Genomic DNA, 21,902 nt, shown 5'->3' on the forward strand with positions numbered 1-21,902 from the left:
GGGGACATCTGAGACTTGTGGGTCCAAGCCTGCAGCAGGGAAAAAAGCAGCAGAAGGGTCAGTACAGAAACAGGGAATGGAATGCTGGGAAGGGAGTGGTGAGTTACGGGGAAAGGAATTGCAAGAGTACAGGAGGGGAAGAGGAGAAAGAAATTTAGCAGAAATCTGCTGTGATCACCTTCCAACAGTGGGAGATTAGTTGGCCAAACCCAGAAAATATCCCTTTCTAAAATTCCATGAATCTGAAGTATGGGGGAAAAAAAAAGTGGGGGGACAGGTAACAAAATAAGATATATACCGTGTGTTTCCTACCAAATGGTAAAATAAACGCACCACATCTTACATGCACAGGGAAACACACTACAGTGTTAGTGTGGTTGGGTTTCTGAGGGAGAAAACTGCTATGCTTTTCTATTTCTCTTTGTCTTTTTGTAAGAATACGCATCAGTGTTGTGAAAGCCATAATCACAGGTAATGATTGCATAGATCAGAGCTTTGAGTTAACCAAGTTTCTTGGGAAATTGGTACCTTCTAGGAAGAGAACACACTTGGGGCTGCCCAATAAAATAAAATAATTGAGACATGCTTACCCTCAAAATATATGTGTATATTCACTGTTGATCTGAAATTTAAATTGAACTGGGTGTCTTGTAACTTTATTTGCTAAATTTAGCAAGGGGAGGAACAATGGCTAGCTGCCGTCCCTAACCAATTAAAGTGTACCTAGAAGAAATCGTGGGTATTCGTTTAATTAGCTTGCTTTTCTTCTCATGGCCAGATTAGTTTGTTTACACTAAAAAAAAAAAAATAATAGGATTTTGAGTTGCGGACGGGAGGAGTGTAGGTGGTAATGATAGGCTAACCTTGTTGCTGGGGCTGTGCTGCCGGGGTGGTGGACTTTGGGGCGGCATGAGCTGGACTTGGGGCTTCAAGAGGTAGGAGAGGAGCCCGGAGAGACAGTGACACAGTGCCAACCACCCATCCCACTCACTTTACCCTTTTGCCTAGGGTCTAGGAAAACAAAACTGCAATAACAGGTTAATTGTCTGCATGGGCAAAAAGTAGGCAATGCCAAGGTGAAGTTTAGAAAGTTACAACAAGGGCACCTGGGTGGCTCAGTGGGTTAAAGCCTCTGCCTTCCGCTCAGGTCATGATCCTAGGGCCTTGGGATCGAGCCCCACATCGGGCTCTCTGCTCAGTGGGGAGCCTGCTTCCCTTTCTCTCTCTGCCTGCTTCTCTGCCTACTTGTGATCTCTGCCTGTCAAATAAATAAATAAAATCTTAAAAAAAAAAAAGAAAAGAAAAGAAAGTTACAACAAATCCTTGGAATAGCCAACTCAAGGACAGAGGTTGTCGTAAAGAGCGAAGTGGGAGTGGACTGGAGGAGATCATGTTTGATGTTTGTCTTCTATCTTCTTCAGGAATTTGAAAACGACGTGTGTGAATTTAACCAGAGAGTAGAAGATCTTGACCGAAGACTGGGAACTATCTTCAGTCAAGCCTTTGATGATGCCCCCGGTTTGGAGCACGCTTTTAAGGTTTGTGAAGTAGGACGGTGGTGGTGGGGTAAGTAAGGGGGTGCTGTTGTGCTCCAGTCTCTGTCCCCCTCACCCCCCGACCCTAGCAGAGGAGGGAAAGGATCCTCTTCCTACTGTTTTGTGCCTTGCAGAGAACAATTGTTCTTGTCAATCCAGTAGTACTGTGGGTAAACTAGTTAGGGCAAAGGACTGGACAGAACTGGGCTTCTCAGGTTGATTATGAATGCTTTTGTAGAAACACAGCAACATAAAAATACATTTCAAAATAGTTGTTCCAGAGGTGCCTGGCTGGCTTAGTCAGAAGAGTTTGCAGCTCTTTTTTTTTCTTTTTTCCCCACTTTAATATTATTTAATTTCGAGTTAGTTTACATAGTGTATTATTTGTTTTAGGGGTAGGTTTTAGGGGTAGAATTTAGTGATTCATCAGTTGCATATGACACCCAGCGCTCATTACGTCAAGTGCCCTCCTTCATGCCCATCACCCAGTTTCCCCATCCTCTCACCCCCTCCCCTCCAGGGGCCTTCAGTTTGTTTCCTATAGTTAAGAGTCTTCTACGGTTTGTCTCTCTGTTTTCATCTTACTTTAGTCTTCCTTCCCTTCACTTATGTTCATTTGTTTTGTTTCTTAAATGCTGCATATGAGTGAAATCATATTGTATTTGTCTTTCTCTGACTGACTTACTTCGCTTAGCATAATACCCACTAGTTCTGTCCATGTCATTGCAAGTGGTAAGATTTTGGGTTTTTTTGATGGCTGAGTAATATTCCAGTGTGTGTGTGTGTGTGCATGTGTGCACACATGCGCACATATCTTCTTATCCCTTCATTTGTCCATGGACATCAGGGCTCTTTCCATAGTTTGGCTATTGTGGACATTACTGCTATAAACATTCGGGTACACGTGCCCCTTCAGGTCACTACATTTGTATCTTTGGGGTAAATACACAATTGCTGGGTCATAAGGTAGCTCTGTTATCAACTTTTTGAGAAACCTCCACACTGTTTTCCAGAATGACTGCACCAGCTTGCCTTCCCACCAGCTATGTAAGAGGGTTCCCTGTTCTCCACATCCTCGCCAACATCTGTCATTTCCTGACTTGTTAATTTTGGCCATTCTGACTGGTGTGAAGTGGTATCTCATTGTGGTTTTAATTTCTATTTCCCTGATGCTAAGTGATGTGGAGCACTTTTTCATGTGTCTGTTGGCCATCTGGATGTCTTTTTTGGAGAAATGTCTGTTCATATCTTCTGCCCATTTCTTGACTGGTTTTTTGTCTTTGTTTTGCTTTTTGGGTGTTGTGTTTGATGAGTTCTTTACAGATTTTGGATAGCAGTCCTTCATCTGATAAGACATTTGCAAATATCTTCTCCTGTTCTATAGGTTGCTTTTTAGTTTTGTTGATTGTTGTCTTTGATGTGCAGAAGCTTTTTATCCTGATGAAGTCCCAATAGTTCATTTTTGCTTTTGTTTCCCTTGCCTTTGGAGACATGTCTAGTCAGAAGTTGCTGCGGCTGAGATCAAGGAGGTTGCTAGGTTCTCCTCTAGGATTTTAATGAATTCCTGTCTCACATTTCGGTCTTTCATCCATTTTGCATTTATTTTCGTGTGTGGGGTAAGACAGTGATCCAATTTCATTCCTCTGCATGTGGCTACCCAATTTTCCCAACACCATTTGTTTAAGAGAGACTTTTTTCCATCGAATATTCTTTCTTGCTTTGCTGAAGATTAGTTGACCATACAATTGAGGGTCCATTTCTGGATTCTCCACTCTGTCCCTTGGATCTGTCTGTTTTGTGCCAATACGATACTGTCTTGATGACTACAGCTTTGTAATAGAGCTTGAAGCCTGGAATTGTGATGTCACCAGCTTTGGTTTTCTTTTTCAACATTCCTTTGGCTCTTTGGGATCTTTTCTGGTTTCATGGAAATTTTAGAATTGTTTGCTCCAGCTCTGTGAAAAATGGTGGTGTTATTTTTTTTTTCCAATTTATTTATTTTCAGAAAAACAGTATTCATTATTTTTTCACCACACCCAGTGCTCCATGCAAGCTGTGCCCTCTATAATACCCACCACCTGGTACCCCAACCTCCCACCCCCCCGCCACTTCAAACCCCTCAGATTGTTTTTCAGAGTCTATAGTCTCTCATGGTTCATCTCCCCTTCCAATTTTGGTGGTGTTATTTTGATAGGGATTGCTTTGAGTGCGTAGATTGGTTCAGGTAGTACGGACATTTTAACAGTGTTTGTTCTTCCAATCCAATGTTTGTTGCTCCAATGAGCATGGAATGTTTTTCCATCTCTTTGTGTCTTCCTCAATTTCTTTCATAAGTGTTCTGTAGTTTTCAGAGCACAGAACTTTTACTTCTTTGGTTAGGTTTATTTCTAGCTGTCTTGTGCTTTTGGGTGCAATTGTAAAGGGGATCGATTCCTTGATTTCTCTCTCTGATGCTTCCTTGTTGGTGTACAGAAATGCAGCAGACTTCCGTACGTGGACTTTATATCCTGCAACTTTGCTGAATTCTTCTATCAATTCTAGCAATTTTTTTGGTGGAGTCTTTCAGGTTTTCTACATATTGTCTCCAAAGAATGAAAATTCAACTAGTTCTCTGCCTATCAGGATTTTATTTTTTATTTTATATTTTTTCATTTCTTTTTGTTGTCTGGCTGATTGCTGGGGCTAGGACCTCTAGTACTATGTCGAACGGCAGTGGTGAGAGTGGACATCTCTGTCATGTTCCTGATCTCAGAGGGAAAGCCCACAGTTTTTCCCCATTGAGAAGGGTATTTGCTGTGGGTCTTTTTAATATGACCTTTATGATGTTGAGGTATGTTCCCTCCACCCCTACATTGTTGAGTTTTGATCAAGAAAGGAGGCTCTATTTGGTCAAATGCTTTTTCTGCATCTATTGAGAGGATCATATGGTTCTTGTCCTTTCTTTTATTAATGTGGTATATCATGCTGATTGACTTTTGGATGTTGAACCACCCTTGCAGCCCAGGAATAAATCCCACTTGGTTGTGGTGAATAATACTTTTAGTGTACTGTTGGATCTGATTGACTAATATCTTGTTAAGAATTTTGGCATCCCTATTCATTAGGGATATTGGTCTCTGTAATTCTCCTTTTCAGTGAGGTATTTGGTTTTAGAGTCAAGGTAATGCTGACCTCATAGAATGAGTTTGGAAGTTTTCCTTCCATTTAATTTTTTGGAACAGTTTCAGAAGAATAAGTATTAAATCTTCTTTAAATGTTTGGTAGAATTCCCCTAGAAAGTCATCTGGCTCTGGACTCCTGTTTGTTGGGAGATTTTTGATGACTGATTCAACTTCTTTGCTGGTTAGGGGTCTGTTTAGATTTTTCTATTTCATCCTGTTTCAGTTTTGGTAGTTTATATGTTTCTAGGAATTTATCCATTTCTTCCAGATTGCCTAATTTGTTGGCATATAATTGCTCATAATATTCTCTTCTAATTGTTTATATTTTTGCAGTGTTGGTGTGATCTCTCCTCTTTCATTCAGTGTTTTATTTATTTGGGTCCTTTCTCTTTTCTTTTTCATAAGTCTGGCTAGGAGTTTTTCAATTTTGTTCATTCTTTCAAAGAACCCATTCCTAGTTCTGTTGATCTGCTCTACTGTTCTTTTGATTTCTATATCAGTGATTTCTGCTCTAATCTTCCATTATTTCCCTTCTCCTGCTGGGCTTAAGCTTTATTTGCTCTTCTTTTTCCAGCTCTTTTAGGTGTAAAATTAGGTTGTATTTTTGAGACTTTCTTGCTTCTTGAGGAAGGCCTGTATTGCAGAACACTTCCTTCTTAAGACAACCTTTGCTGGATCTCAGCTATTTTGGACTGTCATGTTTTCATTTTCATTTGCTCCCATGTATTTTTTAAATTCTTCTTTAATTTCCTGGTTGACCCATTCATTCTTTAGTAGGATGCTCTTTAACCTCCATGTTTTTGTGGTCCTTCCAAATTTTTCCTTGGGGTTCACTTCAAGTTTCGTAGTGTTGTAGTCTGAAAATATGCATGTTATGATCTCAATCTTTTTGTATCATTGACTCTTGATTTGTGACCCAGTGTGTGATCTATTCTGGAGAATGTTCCATGTGCACTCAAAAAGAATGTGTGGTCTGCTGATTTAAGATGAAATGCTCTGAATTTATTTGTGAAGTCTATATGGTCCAATGTGTCATTCAAAGCCCTTGTTTCCATGTTGATCTTCTGTATAGATGATCTGTCCATTGCTGTGAGGAGGGTGTTAAATGCCCTACTGTTATTGTATTATCATCTATTAGTTTCTTTAAGTTTGTTATTCATTGACTTTATATTTGGCTTCTCCTAAGTTAGGGACATAGATATTTACAATCGTTGGATATTCTTATTGGATGGAACCCTTTATTATGACATCATGTCCTTCTTCATCTCTTATTACAGTCTTTGGCTTAAATCTAGGTTGTCTGATATAAGTGGGGTTTCTCCGGCTTTCTTTTGATGTCCATCAGCATGATAAGTGATTCTCCACCCCCTTACTTTTGATCTAGAGGAGTCTTTGAGTCTAAAAGGAGCCTCTTGTAAGCAACATATCGATGGGTCTTAATTTTTTTATCCATTCTGATACCCTGTGTCTTTGGTTAGAGAATTTAGGCCACTTACACTCAGAGTAATTATTGGAAGATATGAATTTAGTGCCATTTTATTACCTGTAAAGTTGCTATTCCTGTAGATTGTCTCTGTTCCTTTCTAGTTTTTGTTACTTTTGGTTTCTCTTTCCCACAGAAGAGCATGCAACTCTTGATCTTGTAGTCATGGGTTTGAGCCCTATGTTGGGTGTAGAGATTACTTAAATAAATTTTTTAAGGGTTTCTTCTGGAACACTGTCTTTGGGCCTTAGCAATAGGGTGGCCATTAAAAGTGGAGAAGTCTACTGTGGTTGCCACCCTGAATCCTTGACTCTTGCACCATGCTATTTAACCAGTGCTGCCCAGTTGATTCAAACTGGACCAAACCCTGCGAGTAACTGGTTATAGGAGTCAGCTACTAGCAGCTAGAATGAGAAGACTGTACCCTTGCCCTCCATTGCAGGGCAGGAGCAAGATGGAAGAATAGGGAGGTGGCTTCAGATGAGGAGTACACAAATGGCAGCATACTGAGAGTTCTGACTGAGACATATTGGGTGACTTGACACTTTTGTAGCGCATGATCGACCTTCTATAAACTACAAAGGAACTCACTCTGTAAAGGCTTAAGGATTAGAACCTGGACTGGTCAGTGGCAGTTACCAGGAGACAGCTTTTGGCTCAGTGGAAGAGAGAGATTTCTGAAAGCTATTAAAAGGTGGAATGAACTTCCTTGAGAAGTGGATAAGTTTCCAGTCACTGGAAATGTCCTCAGGTAGCTTTAATGACTGGTGGGACAATCATAGAAGAGGCTCAAACCTCAGAAGGGTGAGTCTGCGCTATCCTAGGATACCAGGTTACCCAGCATGCCAGGCTTCGTTAGCCACTGAGTACAGATACTCACAACCTTTTATAAATAGTGTGGCTCCCTACCTCATATGGGATCACTAGTAGGATTCCTTTCCAAGCATTTGAACTCATTCCAGAAATTACTTCCAGAATTCATTCTCTCTGAAACTTTTTTCTTGCTCCATCCCTCAGATTTTAGCCTTCCACATTCTCCTCAATACCCAGCCTGCTTAGCTTCTTCATCTCATCTCCATCTTCACCCTCCACCTCTATTTTACTTCTTCTTCTTCTTTTTTTAATGGAGAACTTCACCTTTCTGACATCTTTAGTTTTCTCTTTGTGTGGTCCTTTACTCAGTCTCTCGACACATCCGAGTTCAGCATCTAAATTAGCGGACAGTACTCCTTCCCCATTAGAAACAAAGGAGAGGGGGGCCTCAGTGGCTCAGTCAATTAAGCGTCTGATTTCAGTTCAGGTCATGGTCTCAGGGTCCTGGGGTCGAGCCCCATGTGGGGCTCCCTGCTTCTCCCTCTCTCTCTGCTCCTCCCCACCTTGAACATACTCTCTTTCTCTCTCTGTCAAATAAATAAATAAAATATTTTTTAAAAAAAGCAAAGAGGGGGGCGCACTATCACTCTCAACCCATTCATAATTATAGATACAGTCACAATAACAATTTTTGATCCTCTTCTGTTGGCGGCTATATGAAGGAAAAGCCAAGACACAGGATGTATGTAGCCTTAGAAAGGTTGACTCTGTGACTATTTCTTTTTTTCTATCCGCCTCTTCTGCAGCTGCTGGACATTGCAGGGAAACTCCTGGAAAGACCACTTATAGCACAGGATGCTTCTGAAAAATACTTGCTGCTCATCCAAATGTTCATCAAAGACCTGGATACGGTGAGGGCCATCTACAGTCAGCACATCCAGGAGGAGGCAGAACATGGTAGGTCTGTTGGCTGAAGATTTGGATGGGGACACTTGTGTTACCAAGAAGGGTGCAACTCACTCCGCTTCTATCTGTGAAATGGCCATGAGGGCCATTTCACAAAAAACCTTGCTTGAAATTTCAGACTGCCTCAGGTCATTGTAGTATTCAAGGAATTGTGCATTTCCTTGTGTCCGGGGCTGAGACTGGTGGCCAACCCAGAGCAGTGAGGTCTTGCCTGCCTCTGGTGGAGAGCTTAGCATGATGTAGGAGTTGACCCTTGGTTAGTGCTGCCAACGCTGCTTCATCTCCGACATACTTCAGTTCCACAGTAGATTTTTATACGCCCGCGGAAGGTTTCTGATCCCTTCCAAGGCCATAGCTGCCATGCTTCTGGAGGAAGGAATAGCAGGAGCCCAGCAGAGGATGACACCATACCAAAGTGTGATTTCTCCATTTTTTTTTTAAAGATTATTTATTTATTTATTTGAGAGAGAGACAGTGAGAGAGAGCATGAGCAAGGAGAAGGTCAGAGGGAGAAGCAGACTCTGCATGGAGCTGGGAGCCCGATGCGGGACTCGATCCCAGGACTCCGGGATCACGGCCCAAGCCGAAGGCAGTCGTCCAACCAACTGAGCCACCCAGGCGTCCCTGATTTCTCCATTTTTATGGCAGTTCTTAGTTAGAGGCCCTGTCTTATGTGATTGAAAGTCAAACGCAAGTCCAATTCAGCTCTACAAACATTTATCGAGTCCTTGCTAGGTGCAGGACACATTTGTGAGCACTTGTAGGAGAGGCAGGCCAGGATGAGGGATAAAGGAATTAATCCTGGAAGGTGGTTCTTCAGGGAACACATTGGGTATGAGTGATATTAACAAGAACACGGAGCAGAACAGAAGTAGGGCTCAACTTGCCCCATGAAGAACCATAATGACATAAGATGGCTTGTGGCTGGGACATCCAAGGGAGCACGTGTAGCCTAGGTGGCCTTGAGCTGAGCCCTGCAAGACTGGGGAGTGGATAGCCAGGGAGAAGTGGTGAAGGCCTCTGAAGCAGAGGACGAAGGGGAGGATGTGGAAGGTGACCAGTCAGAGCTGCCCATGGCCAAACAAGGTATGTGGAGGGAGATTAGGTGAGCCATGGAATTTGGGGCCAGATTTAGGAATCTGGAACTCATTATTCAGGCACCAGGAAAATTTCCAAGGTTTTTAAGCTAAAGAGGAGCAGGATCACTCTGTGGATAAGCAGGTTTTCTAGCGAGGTCATTAAGAAACGCTTCCAGGGGGCACCTGGGTGGCTCAGTGGGTTAAGGCCTCTGCCTTCGGCTTGGGTCATGGTCCCAAGATCCTGGGATTGAGCCCCGTGTCAGGCTCTCTGCTCAGCGGGGAGCCTGCTTCCCTTCCTCTCTCTGCCTGCCTCTCTGCCTACCTGTGATCTCTGTCAAATAAATAAAAATTTTTTAAAAAAAAAAGAAAAAAGAAAAAAAAGAAACGCTTCCAGGTAGGAGATCATTCCCAGCAGATCTATGGGGCCATGGTCATGCCTTCTTCCGGTCAGATGCAGAATCTGAAAGTTCATATGCCTTCCGAGGCCTTGTTAGTTTTCTACTGCTGCCCAGTGAATTATTGTGATGTCTGTGGCTTAAAGAAAACAATACCCATCTTTTGACTCATAGTTCTGTAGGTCAGAGCCCAGCTTGATGTGCCTTATTCTCCACCCAGAGGGCCCCAGGGCTGAAATCAAAGAGTCAGGCGGCCAAGTTCTCATCAGGAGGCTTTGTGGGGGGAAATCCATTTTCCAGTTCCTTTTGTTGGGAGAATCCAGTTCCTTGTGACTGTCGATCTGAGGTCTGCCACTCCTCATTGGCTGCCAGGCACGGGCGGGGGGTGGGGAGTCACTTAGTGACTGAAAGCCAGCCAGTCCCCTTCCTTACCGTATGGCCAGGCTGTATGGTGGCCTCCATCCTCAAGCCAGTAGTGGCATGTCGAGTCCTTCTTATGCTTCCAATCCTTGACTTCACCTGCCAACAACCAGAGAAAACGCTCTTTTAGAGGACTCACCTGATTAAGTCAGGCCCACCTGCAATCATTTCCCTTTTGGTCTCTAACATATCATCACAGGAGAGCTTTCTCATTGTAGCCAGTTTCCCGCCACAGTAACGAGAAGACGATTATGCAAGTGTGAGGGTCATTGGTGTCATTGTAGAATTTTACCTGCCGTGGAGGTCAGGCAGAAAGTGACTATAATAGATCTGGGTTGGGTCTACATCAAGGAGCAATGGGGTCTGTGGCAAAATAAAGAAAGAGACCACTATTCAGCTCAGGTTGCTAGTTAGAAGCAGTGGCTGGTTCTCACCAAATGTTCTGAGATTTAAAAAAAAAAAAAAAATCTAATCTTGTTCAATCATGACAACTAATTATGAGCAAAGAAGCCCACAGCACGGACTAAAGTCAGACTATCCAGACCACACTAACTCTGGTCAAGCAGCTCAGAGTCCACGTGGCCTGTCTCCTAACCTTGGTGAATTCTCAGAGAAACTGTGGAAATGAAGCAGGGAAGATATCAATCCCATTTTATAGGTGAAAAAAAAAAAACAAACCTGAGGTCCCAAGAGATCACGTTCCCTGTTGAAGGCCGGGGTTTCCAGCCCTGAATGTACAATTGAATTCCTCTCCAGAGCTTTAGAAAATACAGACCACCCGGCCCCACCCAGATTTCTTTTTTTTTTTTTAAAGATTTTATTTATTTATTTGACAGAGAGAGATCACAAGTAGTCAGAGAGGCAGGCAGAGAGAGAGAGGAGGAAGCAGGCTCCCCGCTGAGCAGAGAGCCCAACGCGGGACTCCATCCCAGGACCCTGAGATCATGACCTGAGCCGAAGGCAGCAGTTTAACCCACTGAGCCACCCAGGCGCTCCCCACCCAGATTTCTTAAGTCAGAAAGGTGAAGGCCGGTCCGAGGCTCAGTAGTTCTAAAGAGCCCCACAGGTGCAGTTGATATGCACGAAGCCAGGTAGAAAATCACTGGTGTGGAGCCAGAAAGCCAACGAGCAGCACAGCTGGGCTGGGCACCCTTGTCCTCTCACTGTATTTAATGTTCTCCCCAAAGCCACCCTTCTGTACCACTGAGCCTACATGGCCATCTCCTGGGACTCCCCACTCTCAGTGTGAGTACAGGGTGACATTAGCACGTGAAGGCAGGGTACCTGAGGGCAGGTGTTCCCAGGCAGGGCTGGGGCCACGGCCTCACTAATTCTACCTGTGCTGTGTCCCCAGGGTTCTCCTCAGTGCACAAGAACATGCCAACTGTGGCCGGGGGTCTCCGCTGGGCACGGGAGCTGAGACAGCGGATCCAGGAGCCCTATGCCATCTTCAGACGCATCACCCATCTGTAAGTAACTGGTTCCTGGAAGGCGGGCTCGGTTTCCGGTTCAGCTCCTGTTCTGGAATTTTGAGTGTTGTGAGGAACGCAACTTACTCAGCTCAGGCATGAAAATCACCTTCATTTCTTTGCATCCTCAAGCAACAGACCAACATCTCAGTCCATCTGGGCTGTAACACAGAATACCACAGGTGTTTCACATGTTTCACATGGCTCTGGAGGCTGGGGAAGTCCAAGGTCACCATCTTCTGTGTCCTCCTCTCCCTTCCGAGGGCTCCCCACCTTGTGGCCTCACCACCCCCAGAATGCCCCATCTCCTAATGCCATCCCATTGAGGGGTAGGATTGCAGCATGAATTTTGGGGTGAGAGGGTGCAAACATTTGGGAGTGAGATTGATATATTTGGACTGACAGGGGGCCCCCTGGTGTCAGCTGAGGCTTGGCTGGCTGCCTCTTCCTGCTCTGCGAGATCAGTCTGTAGAGGTAAATGAGTCAGGGTTTTTCCAGCTCTGTAGGATTCTACAGACACGTCTCTGCCACAGCATCTCCCCACCACTAAGGTGGCTGGAAAAGAACGAAGCCCAGAGTTTCCTAAAGCGTGGTGTAAGGACTTTGTCTATTAGCGTACCCAGGGCTCTGGTCCAGTGCAGATTCTCAGGCCTCGCCTCCCGAGCTGGAATCTGAATCTGGAAGCAGGGTGGGGCCCTTGAATCCCCGTCCTGAGCAGGCTCCCCGCTGAGATTCCACAGCTGACCAGGTTTGGTGGGACCCATTGGCCTGCCGCTCAGCCGAGCCTGGAAGCTGAGCTAGATACAGAGGCCCCTCGGCTGCTAGAAGAGAAAGACAGAACTGTTTGTGGCATCATGTTCAGGATGCTTCCAGGAAGGGCAGTCTCTCTCTGACCCCTCTTTACAGAGAACTGCGTCGAGGGCACTGGAGGGGCAAACAAAACCAAAACAGAGGGTTTGTCGGGGAGACTGTCCTCACAGGGGTTCTGGCGCTAGGTAGGGCTTTAGAGACGGTCTGGCGCAGGGGGTGAGGCTGAACGCTTTCAGAGGCCCCGAAGATGATGCCAGGCAGCCAGGATGGGCTCCAATGGGGGTCACGCTGCCCCATCCAGTGCTGCCCAGCGGAAAAGCAGGACTCAGTATGCGCCAAATGCTGACACCGGGGGAAGCTGAAAATCTGGATGGAGATGTAAAGCGGCCAACTTGAGAATAAGCCAGTGCCCCCTTTCCTGAACTCTGCACAGATCAGATAAACAGGCCTTCAGGTCAGGTGGGCTCAGCAGGCAATCCATTTGCAACATTTGCTGCAGCCTGAGCTAGCTGAGCTCTTTGTTTTGCAAAGGAAGAAACTGAGGGAAGACAGAACGGAGGCCACAGGCCTACCGCCCCGGAGAAAGTCCAGAAAGGACTGGAACAGTGTGGGGCTCAAGAGTCCCAGCCCAGAGGTCCTCCCAGGGAGTCCCTAGCCAGGGGAAGCTTGCCCCGGTGCCACTGAGCCCTCGTCTTCTCAGACCCGCCCATTGATGTAGGCTGGCCCAAGGGAGGGCATGACCTTGGGCAAGGGGCTTTGTTGGGCTGCAGCTGTGTCCCAGGAGGCAGGTGGCTAGGCTTTATCAGCAGCAAACATCCATGGCCATGGGGGATGGGAGGGTGGTTTACACTGCCTGAGCCAGGGGGATCTGAATGGCACCCCAGCGCGTCCCCCACAGTTCCCCTGAAAAGTCCCATTTGTTTAAAAATGAATTCACATCCGCACTGTTCCCTACCATATACACCTGACCTTTGAACAACACGGGTCTGAGCTGCGTGGGTTCACTTACACCTAGATTTCTTTTCCTTTCCTTTCCTCCCCGCTGCCCCCCGCCCCTCAAAGTTTCCTTGTTTCCATTTGGTCCAGGGCTTGGGCAAGGGCTCCAGGGCGGTTACAAGGTACCTAGTGGCTTCAGGGAGACACAGACTCAGGCAAGGGAGATGCCAGAGGGACCCCTCAGGGGCCTCTAGGCTCTGGAGGCTCCTCATTGTGCTTGAGAATGAGCCTTTCAAAGGGGAAGAGCCACGTGTCCAGCCCAGCCTGGGGACAGCCAGCCTGCGGAGATGCGACAGGTGTGCACCGGTGTCTTGAGAAGTTTGACCTGCTCATCTAGGAAGCCATCCTCTGGGAATCACAGACATAGGGCCTCCGAGGACAGAACCCAGGGCCAGCTGACCCGGAAGGACCTGGTTCAGGGTCTCGTCCCCCTCTCGGCAGCGTCCATGGCATCCTAGGTCTCACTGCTCCCATCATGGGACGGCTTCCCCATGTTTGGGAAGAGGCCCAGCCTCTACTCTGGTGTTGCAACCTCAAGAGACAAAGGACACCCTTGCCCTTTCATGGCCAGAAGAATCGGCCCAGCCCTCCAGGATCACATCACTGAAGTAGAAGTCTGGAGGGAGGGTGTAGGCGGTCTGCAGGTGCAGGCTGACCGTGGCCTCCCCCTCCTCGATGCAATAAATCTGATGAACCTGGGAGCTCGTGGTTGGTCAGCAGAAAGGAGTTGAGCTCAGAAGACAGTGTTGGCTGGTCCCAGAGGCGGGGGATGGCTGAGAAGATGGTTTCAAACTTGCAGCTGGGAAAGAGATCAGAGAGGGCTGGGAGGCTGGAAGGAGGGGTGACGCCTGGTCTGTCCCCTGCACACACCACCCGAGCAGGAGATAGATCCAGGGGCCGCTGGCCCAGACGGAGTTTTTACAGTGCTGTAAATGTATTTTCTCTTCCTTATGATTTTCTTAACATTTTCCTCTGCCTAGTTTCCTTTATTGTAAGCATACAGTACATAAGGCATGTCATGTGGGAAATATGCCTTCATGGGCTGTTTATGTTCTCGGGAAGGCTTCTGGCCAACAGTAGCTCTTAGTAGTTTGTTTTTTAGGAAGTCACAAGTTCTATGCCAGATCTTTGACTGCATGGGGTCGGCATCTCCGTCATTCAAGGGTCAGCTGTATATACAAATGGGTTCCTAAAATGTTTTCCAGTCCTCACCAGGAAGGGAAGTAGAACCTAGGGGGAATTTGCCCTTGCCCGGTGACTTACCAAACTTCCAGGCACTGCTGTGGGGAACCATTGTCCCCTCAGGCCTCCTCCTCCTCCAGAAACAAAAGTGAGATGGGGTGAGGAGGCTTGCAGAAACCCCACAGTGAGGGGAGGAGGGCTTGGGGGGCCACCTAGTCTGAAGCCCTTTCCACATCTGTCACAGACGTATCTGCTCATTCACCAGGGAAGGGAACTAAGCAACTGGGAGGAAAAAAAAAAAAGCCCTTCAGGAAATCCAGAGCTTTTTGTGCAGGCGTGAGGGCTTACACAGAAAGCTCGGGAGATCTAGTGAAGAAACTTTGTGTTGGTTTAAAGCCCAAATGGGTTTTTATAAAAATTTTCACAAGAAGCTGCCTGATTTTGCCGGCAGAACCCACAGGGTTCCTGGGAAGGTTCTGAAAAGTACAGATGCTTCACACATTACCCAGAAGCTGGTCTCTATTTCCTGTTGCAAAGGAGCATCAAACACAGCTAACAGTGTATACACACATACACACACATAACATTGTTTTAATCTTATCTAGTTTGTTACAGTGTTGCAATGCACAATATTATAGACAGTTTTTCTTCCTTAAATACAGAAAACTACGTAGAGCATTTTCCTGTCGTGTCTCAGTTTTCCTTTTATTCAGATTTCGTTTGGACTTCACTTACCCACGTGTGGGTAGGGCTGGCTGCGTTCCCTCCGTGTCACCTGGGGGGGCCCACCCTCATCTCTGTAAGTGCAGGTGCCCTCTAGTGGCAGGTTTGCGCTGCTGGCTTGGAGGCTGGAGGCTGGCTCCCTGAGGGATGTTTGGAGACCGGCCCAGGAAGCCGTTCAGTCTGTTCTTTGTAGGCTGTAGTTTGTTACTTGGATCATTATTTTGACTTCTGAATCGATGCCATTTCTTCTTCTCTTTTGTGGGGGCAGTTGCATGGACTCTGCCGAAGGAAAGCGAATGACCCAGAAATACGAAGATATGCTCTCACTGCTGGAAAAGTAAGCGGCTTCTGGGATCGCATTGTTCTGCAAATGGCATAGCCCCCCCCCCCCCCCCCCCCCCCCCCCCCCCCGCCATGCCTTTGTGGTTCGGGGTTTGTGCAGATTACCCCCCCTCCCCCGCCCCCGTGGCTGCCAAATGCCTGTCTGTGTCTCAGGATGGAACCCGCTGGTGGTGAGTACAGCGCTGCTGGGCCACCAACACAGGGCCTCTGGGGAATGCAGCTCCGTGGCCCTAATGGACACTCTCCAGGGTAGTGTTGCTGGGAGCGTGAACTTGGCAGAGCTAGAGAAAGTAGGGAGCTCCTCGCTGCACCTTGAGACCAGTGTCGCAGAAAATCACAGCAGCTGCTCACTGAGCGGAAAGCAACAGTTTGTGCTGCAGAAAGAGAAGATGAGTTTTAGAAATACTTCCTGGGTCCTTTCCGAGAAAACACAAGAATGACCATGTGCCCGCACTCCTAGTTATTCCTGCTTTAAAGTGGCAGTGAATCTTCTGTGGGCACGGTTCCAGCTGCCCACACTGCCATGCGGTTAACAAATCCCAAATCGAGGATGTTGGCTCATCCCCTGACCGGGGGGGGGGGGTGGGGGGTCTTTCAGGGCCTCCCCACACCCACCCCACTGTCTCTAGGCAGCCCCTGTGGCCTTTGCCTCCCTCTCCAGCCTTGTCCGTGCCCCTTCTGGCCTGAGGGGTTCCCGGATCCCAGGCCACCCTTTCTCACCTCTGCTGGGAGCAATCATTTCACTGCCTTACCTCTTCTCCTCTGAGAGTCAGTCAAGCCTTAACGCAGCCCCTCTTCCATGAAGCCTTCCCGGCATTCTCCGCATCACACCCTCAGCCCACTGTTGAATACCTCCTGTCCTGTCCATCTCTCCAGGACTGTGCTTCCATATTTCCTGCTTAGCCGTGTTCCACGGCATTAGCAGCACTGACCATGCGGTGTTTTTTAATTGTGTTGACCCTCCAGCCCAGCACAGGGGAGGGGCTCAGTCAGCATATAACGACGGGCACCTTGAGCTTCTCGAAGATCAGTGTGACAGCAAATCTTAGCCAGTGACTTCTTCCAGCAGTTAATGAGACAAATCACAACTCCCATTACACCCTGCAAAGACTGCAGGGAGCCTTTCTTTCTGCTCTCCTTTGATTTAAGCTGGGCCACCTTTTGAAACAAGGTGATACCTGCAGGAGCTACCAGGCTGAGCCACTGACTCTGAATTAAGAACGGACTGAGGGAAGGACTTCTGGGTGGCTCAGTGTAGCGTGGGCCTTCAGTGCCAGTCAAGATCTCAGGGTCCTGGGATTGAGTCCCCAATCCAGCTCCCCACTCAGCGGGGAATCTGCCTCTCCCTCTGCCCCTCCCCCCCAACTTGTGCATGCATGCGTGCATGCACTCACCAGCCCCCCCATAAACAAAAATCTTTTAAAAATAAAAAAAGAACAGATTCCAGTGTTTTACCAATAGTATCTTCAGTTCATGATACACATGTGCATACATTCACATGTAGGTATCTGGGCTATATACATTAAGATATCTCTGTCTTCACTAGGACTTTGCCAGGTGCTGGGAGGGTACATAAGAGGTGGCTGTTCTCTCTGGTTCTGGCAGGTATGAGACGAGACTTTATGAGGACTGGTGTCAGACCGTGTCAGAGAAGTCACAGTACAATCTTTCCCGACCACTCCTGAAACGTGACCCGGAGACTAAACAGATCGCTGTCAACTTTAACCCACAGGTAAGTCAGGCAGTAGGAATTGCCTTTTGGGTTCCTGAAATTGGGTTCTGGCTGATTTCCAAAGCAAAAAGGTTTTTGATAAGAATATGCAGAAGCTGTTGAGAATTTCCACCCTGGATCTCTTACTGGGGGTGAATGCTGTGGTGCCATGTTTTCTCAGGTTGTCCGATGGCTACCTTTTTTTCCCATGGTTGGCCAGTAGATTTGTGTTGATTTTGCACAACAGAAGATATCGCAAAATAACTTTTTAAACTTTCCTGTGTGTGATAACAGTTTTACAATGAACTTGCCTTTCCGCACAAAGTTAGAATGGCAGTTACACTCAAGATGAGCTCACCTAGAACTTTAAATATCCTAGTCTAGATAGACGCTATCTAGAATTCCAGAGATATATTTAAACAGGTAATAGATATTGCTCCCCATATTTGGGCAGGTGGGGTAACGGCATTACCAGGTAGTACCAGACAGAGCAGATGGCACCTACCTTGAATGCATGTTCCACATGAAGGTCATTGACTCGACGCCGGAGGGCCAACCCAGTGTAAGACCCCATTCCCACCCTCAAGGAACCCAGCTAGTTGGAAGCTAGAACCTCAACATGCAAAGATGTATCTTTATTAGATCATTTTGTCCCCCTGGGAGATACTTTGGGTTGTCAAACATGGAGCAGATGCCAATGGCATGGGGTGAGTAGATTCTAAGAATGCTGCTCAACTCCCTAACAATGCCCAGGACAGCACCCCACAACCAAGTCAGTAGTGCTGAGGTTGAGAGATCCTGCTCCAGGTTATCAGAAGGGCAGAAGACCTTCATGTGGCATCTTTCATAAAAGCCAAAAGCTAGACCATATCAAGAAGTATATCAGAAAAAATTTTTTTCAAAAGTATAGGTTGCATTGAGCTAAAAGCAATTGCCTACTTCTGTCTCAGTGGCAGGTTCTCCAGGAATGCACAGAGAGAGCCGGAAATGGAGTTCATAGGATATGAGTGTCTTTTGAGAAGATTACAGTTTAAGTAGAATATCAATTCTAACTGGAATAAAAGTCAGCAAAGGGAGTTGGAGGGTCTGTTTCTTCACTTTGGTATGACACAAGCCTGACATTTAAATCATTGAACTCCTGGGCATAATTTTATCAGCAGGCACTCTGAGTGGAGTTGAATGTTAAATGCCCAAAGTGAGGAGTTTCTGGATTACCAACTAGGCCACGGTCTAGATGTTGTAACTGTAGGAATGAAGCCCTCAGGACGAGACGATGTTGAGAATGGACCGTGCCTCCTCTGTAGGCTCCAGAGCAAGGGCTCTCTCTGCCCCAATGCACAGCATGTAGTCGGTGCTTTATAGGTGTTCATAGGTGAGAGGAGGAAAGGGCGGGGGAGGAAAGGAGGGAGGAAAAGGGGAGAGGGAATTAATACCTGACTTATAAAGTGAGTCAGGGGGAGACAACAAATGCACAAGTCAAAGAAGAGCCATGAACATCCCTTAGCTCCAGCTTCGAGCAATGGGACAATGGCTATGTTAGCAAGAATGAATAGAGGTACATGACCAGATTTGCCCCTTTGGGGGCCAGGATAGCAATTATATGGGGAAAATTTTATTTTTTAAAGATTTTATTTATTTATTTGACAGACAAGGATCACAAGTAGGCAGAGAGACAGGCAGAGAGAGAGGCAGAGAGAGAGGAGGAAGCAGGCTCCCTGCTGAGCAGAGAGCCTGATGTGGGGCTTGATCCCAGGACCCTGGGATCATGACCTGAGCCGAAGGCAGAGGCTTTAACCCATTAAGCCACCCAGGTGCCCTGAGAAATGTATTTTTGTAAATTATTTCTCTAAATTATTTTAAATTCCCATTGGCATTTAAATTATTTTCTAGTTTTATCAATCTGTATTTCATTGATCATAGAATGCACTTTTTTTAACATCTCTGAAAATGGCACATGTTTATGGTTTAACACATGACATTTTTCCCCTTTTAGTTGGACATGAAATAATAGTGAATCTTACAGCTGAAGGCATCTTACAATGAAATAAAATACATTATAAATAATGCTACAGGAAGGTCTTTGGTTATTATTGTATTATTGTATCCATCCTCAATGGTTTCTTTGCAATGAATGCCTAGAAATGGGATAAAGGATCTTAACATTATGAGAATTCACATGTGTATTATCAATTTGCTCTTCAGGAAGATGGAACTCTTGTCATTTTCCTGCCAGAAAGATATCATCTTATTATTCAAACTGCTTCCAGCATGTACAACTAAATATCTATATATAATATCTTGGGATTGTTTTAATTTGTATTTATTTGACCACCAGTAAAGTAAAACTTACTCATGTGTTCACTGGCCAGTTACAGTTCTTCTATAATCACCTGTTCATGTCTTTCTCCCACTTTGGAGTGGAAGTGCCCTCTTCCTCTGAATTTGTTTGAGTATTTGGGCAATATTTGTCAGATATTAAAAAATTTTTGCTTTTGTTTTTTACCAGGTGAGGTGTGTCTTTCATTATGTGAATGAATTCTATCTTTATTTTCTGTTTTGTTTTGTTTTGTTTTGCTTTTTTGTTTGGAAGGGCCTTCTCTGCCTCAATATCATATAAGCAGCCTCCAGGTTTTAATTTTTTGTTTTCAGTTTTTACATTTGAATTTTAATATCTATCTTGAGCTTATTTCAAAATAAGCTAGGAGGCTGAGGGCATTTCCCTACCGAATGATTAGCATTTGCCTTGACCCTGAGTAAGTTTGGCTGGGCAGTAGTGAACACTGGCCTAGAACCATTGCAGAGAGAGTAAGAGTCCAGGTGTCTCCATGCAGAGGTAGGGGAGGGAAGCAGAAGAGGGATAGGGAGAATCTGTGGCCTGGTATCTGTTTTGTCCCCCCTACCTATACACATCAGTCCTCATAGGTTCTGAGGTAAACAGGATAAATAAAGGGTGTGGGGCACCAGGGTGGCTCAGTTGGTGGAGCATCTGCCTCTTGATTTTAGCTCAGGTCATGATCTCAGGGTTGTGGGATGGAGCCCCATGTTGGGCTCTATGCTCAGTGCAGAGTCTACTTATCCTTCTCCCTCTGCTCCTCCCCGATAACACTCTCTTTTTATCTCATAAATAAATAAATAAAATCCTAAAAAAAAAAAAAATGCAAAGGGTGAAGACCAGGATGCCAATAAGCCCAGCCAAAGGCCTCTTTTTTCACTGGACCACATCTTCTTGGCCTCTCACTTGGGCGGTTCCACCTAATCTAGTACCCACAGAAGTTCAGAGAGGCCTGGGTGACTTCCATTTCCTAGTATATTAAAACCCAGAGACAAGCCAACGCAGGCTTCCAGAAACGAAGGGCTATTTCAAATTATTATATCTAACAATTAAAGTTGTGCAATGGGCATCTCTTCCCAATTCTGTCAGTGTCTGTGACCGTGTGTGTGTGTGACCTGGTTGGAGAGAACAGCAGAAGTCTGAGTTTGGGGCTTCTCAGGCATGTGGCCGGCCTAGACCTGGTGATTCCCCTCCCTTGTGCCTTCGCCCCTCCATAGGAATTAACTGGCTTGGTCAGCTGCCTGCCCAGAAGCATCAGGCTAGACCTCTCCTGTCACTCATGCCGCCTTCCTTGAGTTTTTTTTGTTGTTGTTGTTGCTCTTTGGGACTTACAGCCTTGGTAAGATTCTCTGCCTCTGAGCCCTCTTCCTTCTGCCTAAAACTCAATTTCCTTTCTCTGGATTTAAGGAACATGTAGAAGCAAAAGAGGAGTCCCAGAAGGTCTCTGGGGTCCTGGGGTTTCCAGTCCTTGACTGATAATTGCTGCTTTTCCCTGCCATGGGGCTACAGCCACTTAACGCTGATTTTCCTCTCCAGCTGACTTCAGTGCTGAAGGAAATGAGTTATCTTGAACCCAGGCAGATGGCGCAGGTTCCTGAGACAGCGGCCACCATGTTCTCTTCCAAGGAATTCTATCGGCAGCTCGTGGCCAAGTTGGAGCTGATGGCCAGTTGGTACAACAAGGTGATTAAGACTCTTTTGGAGGTGGAATATCCATTAGTGGAGGAAGAGCTGAGGGATATTGATCTCCATCTGAGACCTGCGGAGGGGACTCTGAACTGGAAAACAGAAGGTAACAGGGCACCGCCTGCAACTTGGTGGGGAGGTTGGTGGCTGGGGGTGGGGGGGTTGAGATCCTGATAAAGTTGGTTGAACCTCGAATGATTCCCCCAGTAATCTGGTTTTGTGTTCGAAAAACAAACCTGCCCTCTCACACAGCAATCCATAGCAGAGAGGGCAAGAAGGGCTTGCATTCCTCATCTTCTCTTTGGATATGATTGGTAGATTTAGAAAATCTTGTGACTATGCTCTGGGGGAGACTGCATTCTCCAGAATATATGGGGAATGTTAGCTTTTACTACGTTATCCCAATTACTTAATTTTCTTCACTAGACTGTAGACATCTTTTTTTTTTTTTTTAAGATTTATTCATTTGTGCGTGAGTGGGAGGAGAAGTAGAGGGAGATAGAAACGGCGAGGAACCCAATCCCCAGCAGACCCCCTGTTGAGCGTGGAGCCCAATCTGGAGCTTGTCCCATGACCCCTCAGGTTGTGACCTGACAAAGATCAAGAGTCGGAGGCTTAACTGACTGGGCCACACAGGCCCCCCTGGACTGTAGTCCTCTCAAATGGGGGTACTATGCTTTTAATTCTCAGGTATCCTCCAATTCACTACTAATCTCATGGATGATTTAACATTTGCAGGGTACTACGTGAGGGACCAGGCAGGGAATATGGGATATGAGGTATGTGGGACATGGTTCTT

At 46.2% G+C, this 21,902-nt stretch overlaps 1 protein-coding gene across 1 annotated transcript in view; it reads left to right on the forward strand.

Moving 5' to 3' along the window:
- DNAH9 (dynein axonemal heavy chain 9) overlaps window positions 1-21,902 on the forward strand; it is a 334,218-nt gene that overhangs the window by 24,008 nt on the left and 288,308 nt on the right. The window contains exons 8-13 of the mRNA XM_044249120.1: window positions 1,422-1,538; window positions 7,799-7,949; window positions 11,207-11,321; window positions 15,301-15,369; window positions 16,980-17,106; window positions 20,954-21,209. Coding sequence (XP_044105055.1) covers window positions 1,422-1,538; window positions 7,799-7,949; window positions 11,207-11,321; window positions 15,301-15,369; window positions 16,980-17,106; window positions 20,954-21,209 — 835 coding nt within the window. The remainder of the gene's footprint in view (window positions 1-1,421; window positions 1,539-7,798; window positions 7,950-11,206; window positions 11,322-15,300; window positions 15,370-16,979; window positions 17,107-20,953; window positions 21,210-21,902) is intronic.

Source organism: Neovison vison, chromosome 5 (assembly GCF_020171115.1).
Source record: "Neovison vison isolate M4711 chromosome 5, ASM_NN_V1, whole genome shotgun sequence".
Classification (NCBI taxonomy): Eukaryota; Metazoa; Chordata; class Mammalia; order Carnivora; family Mustelidae; genus Neogale; species Neogale vison.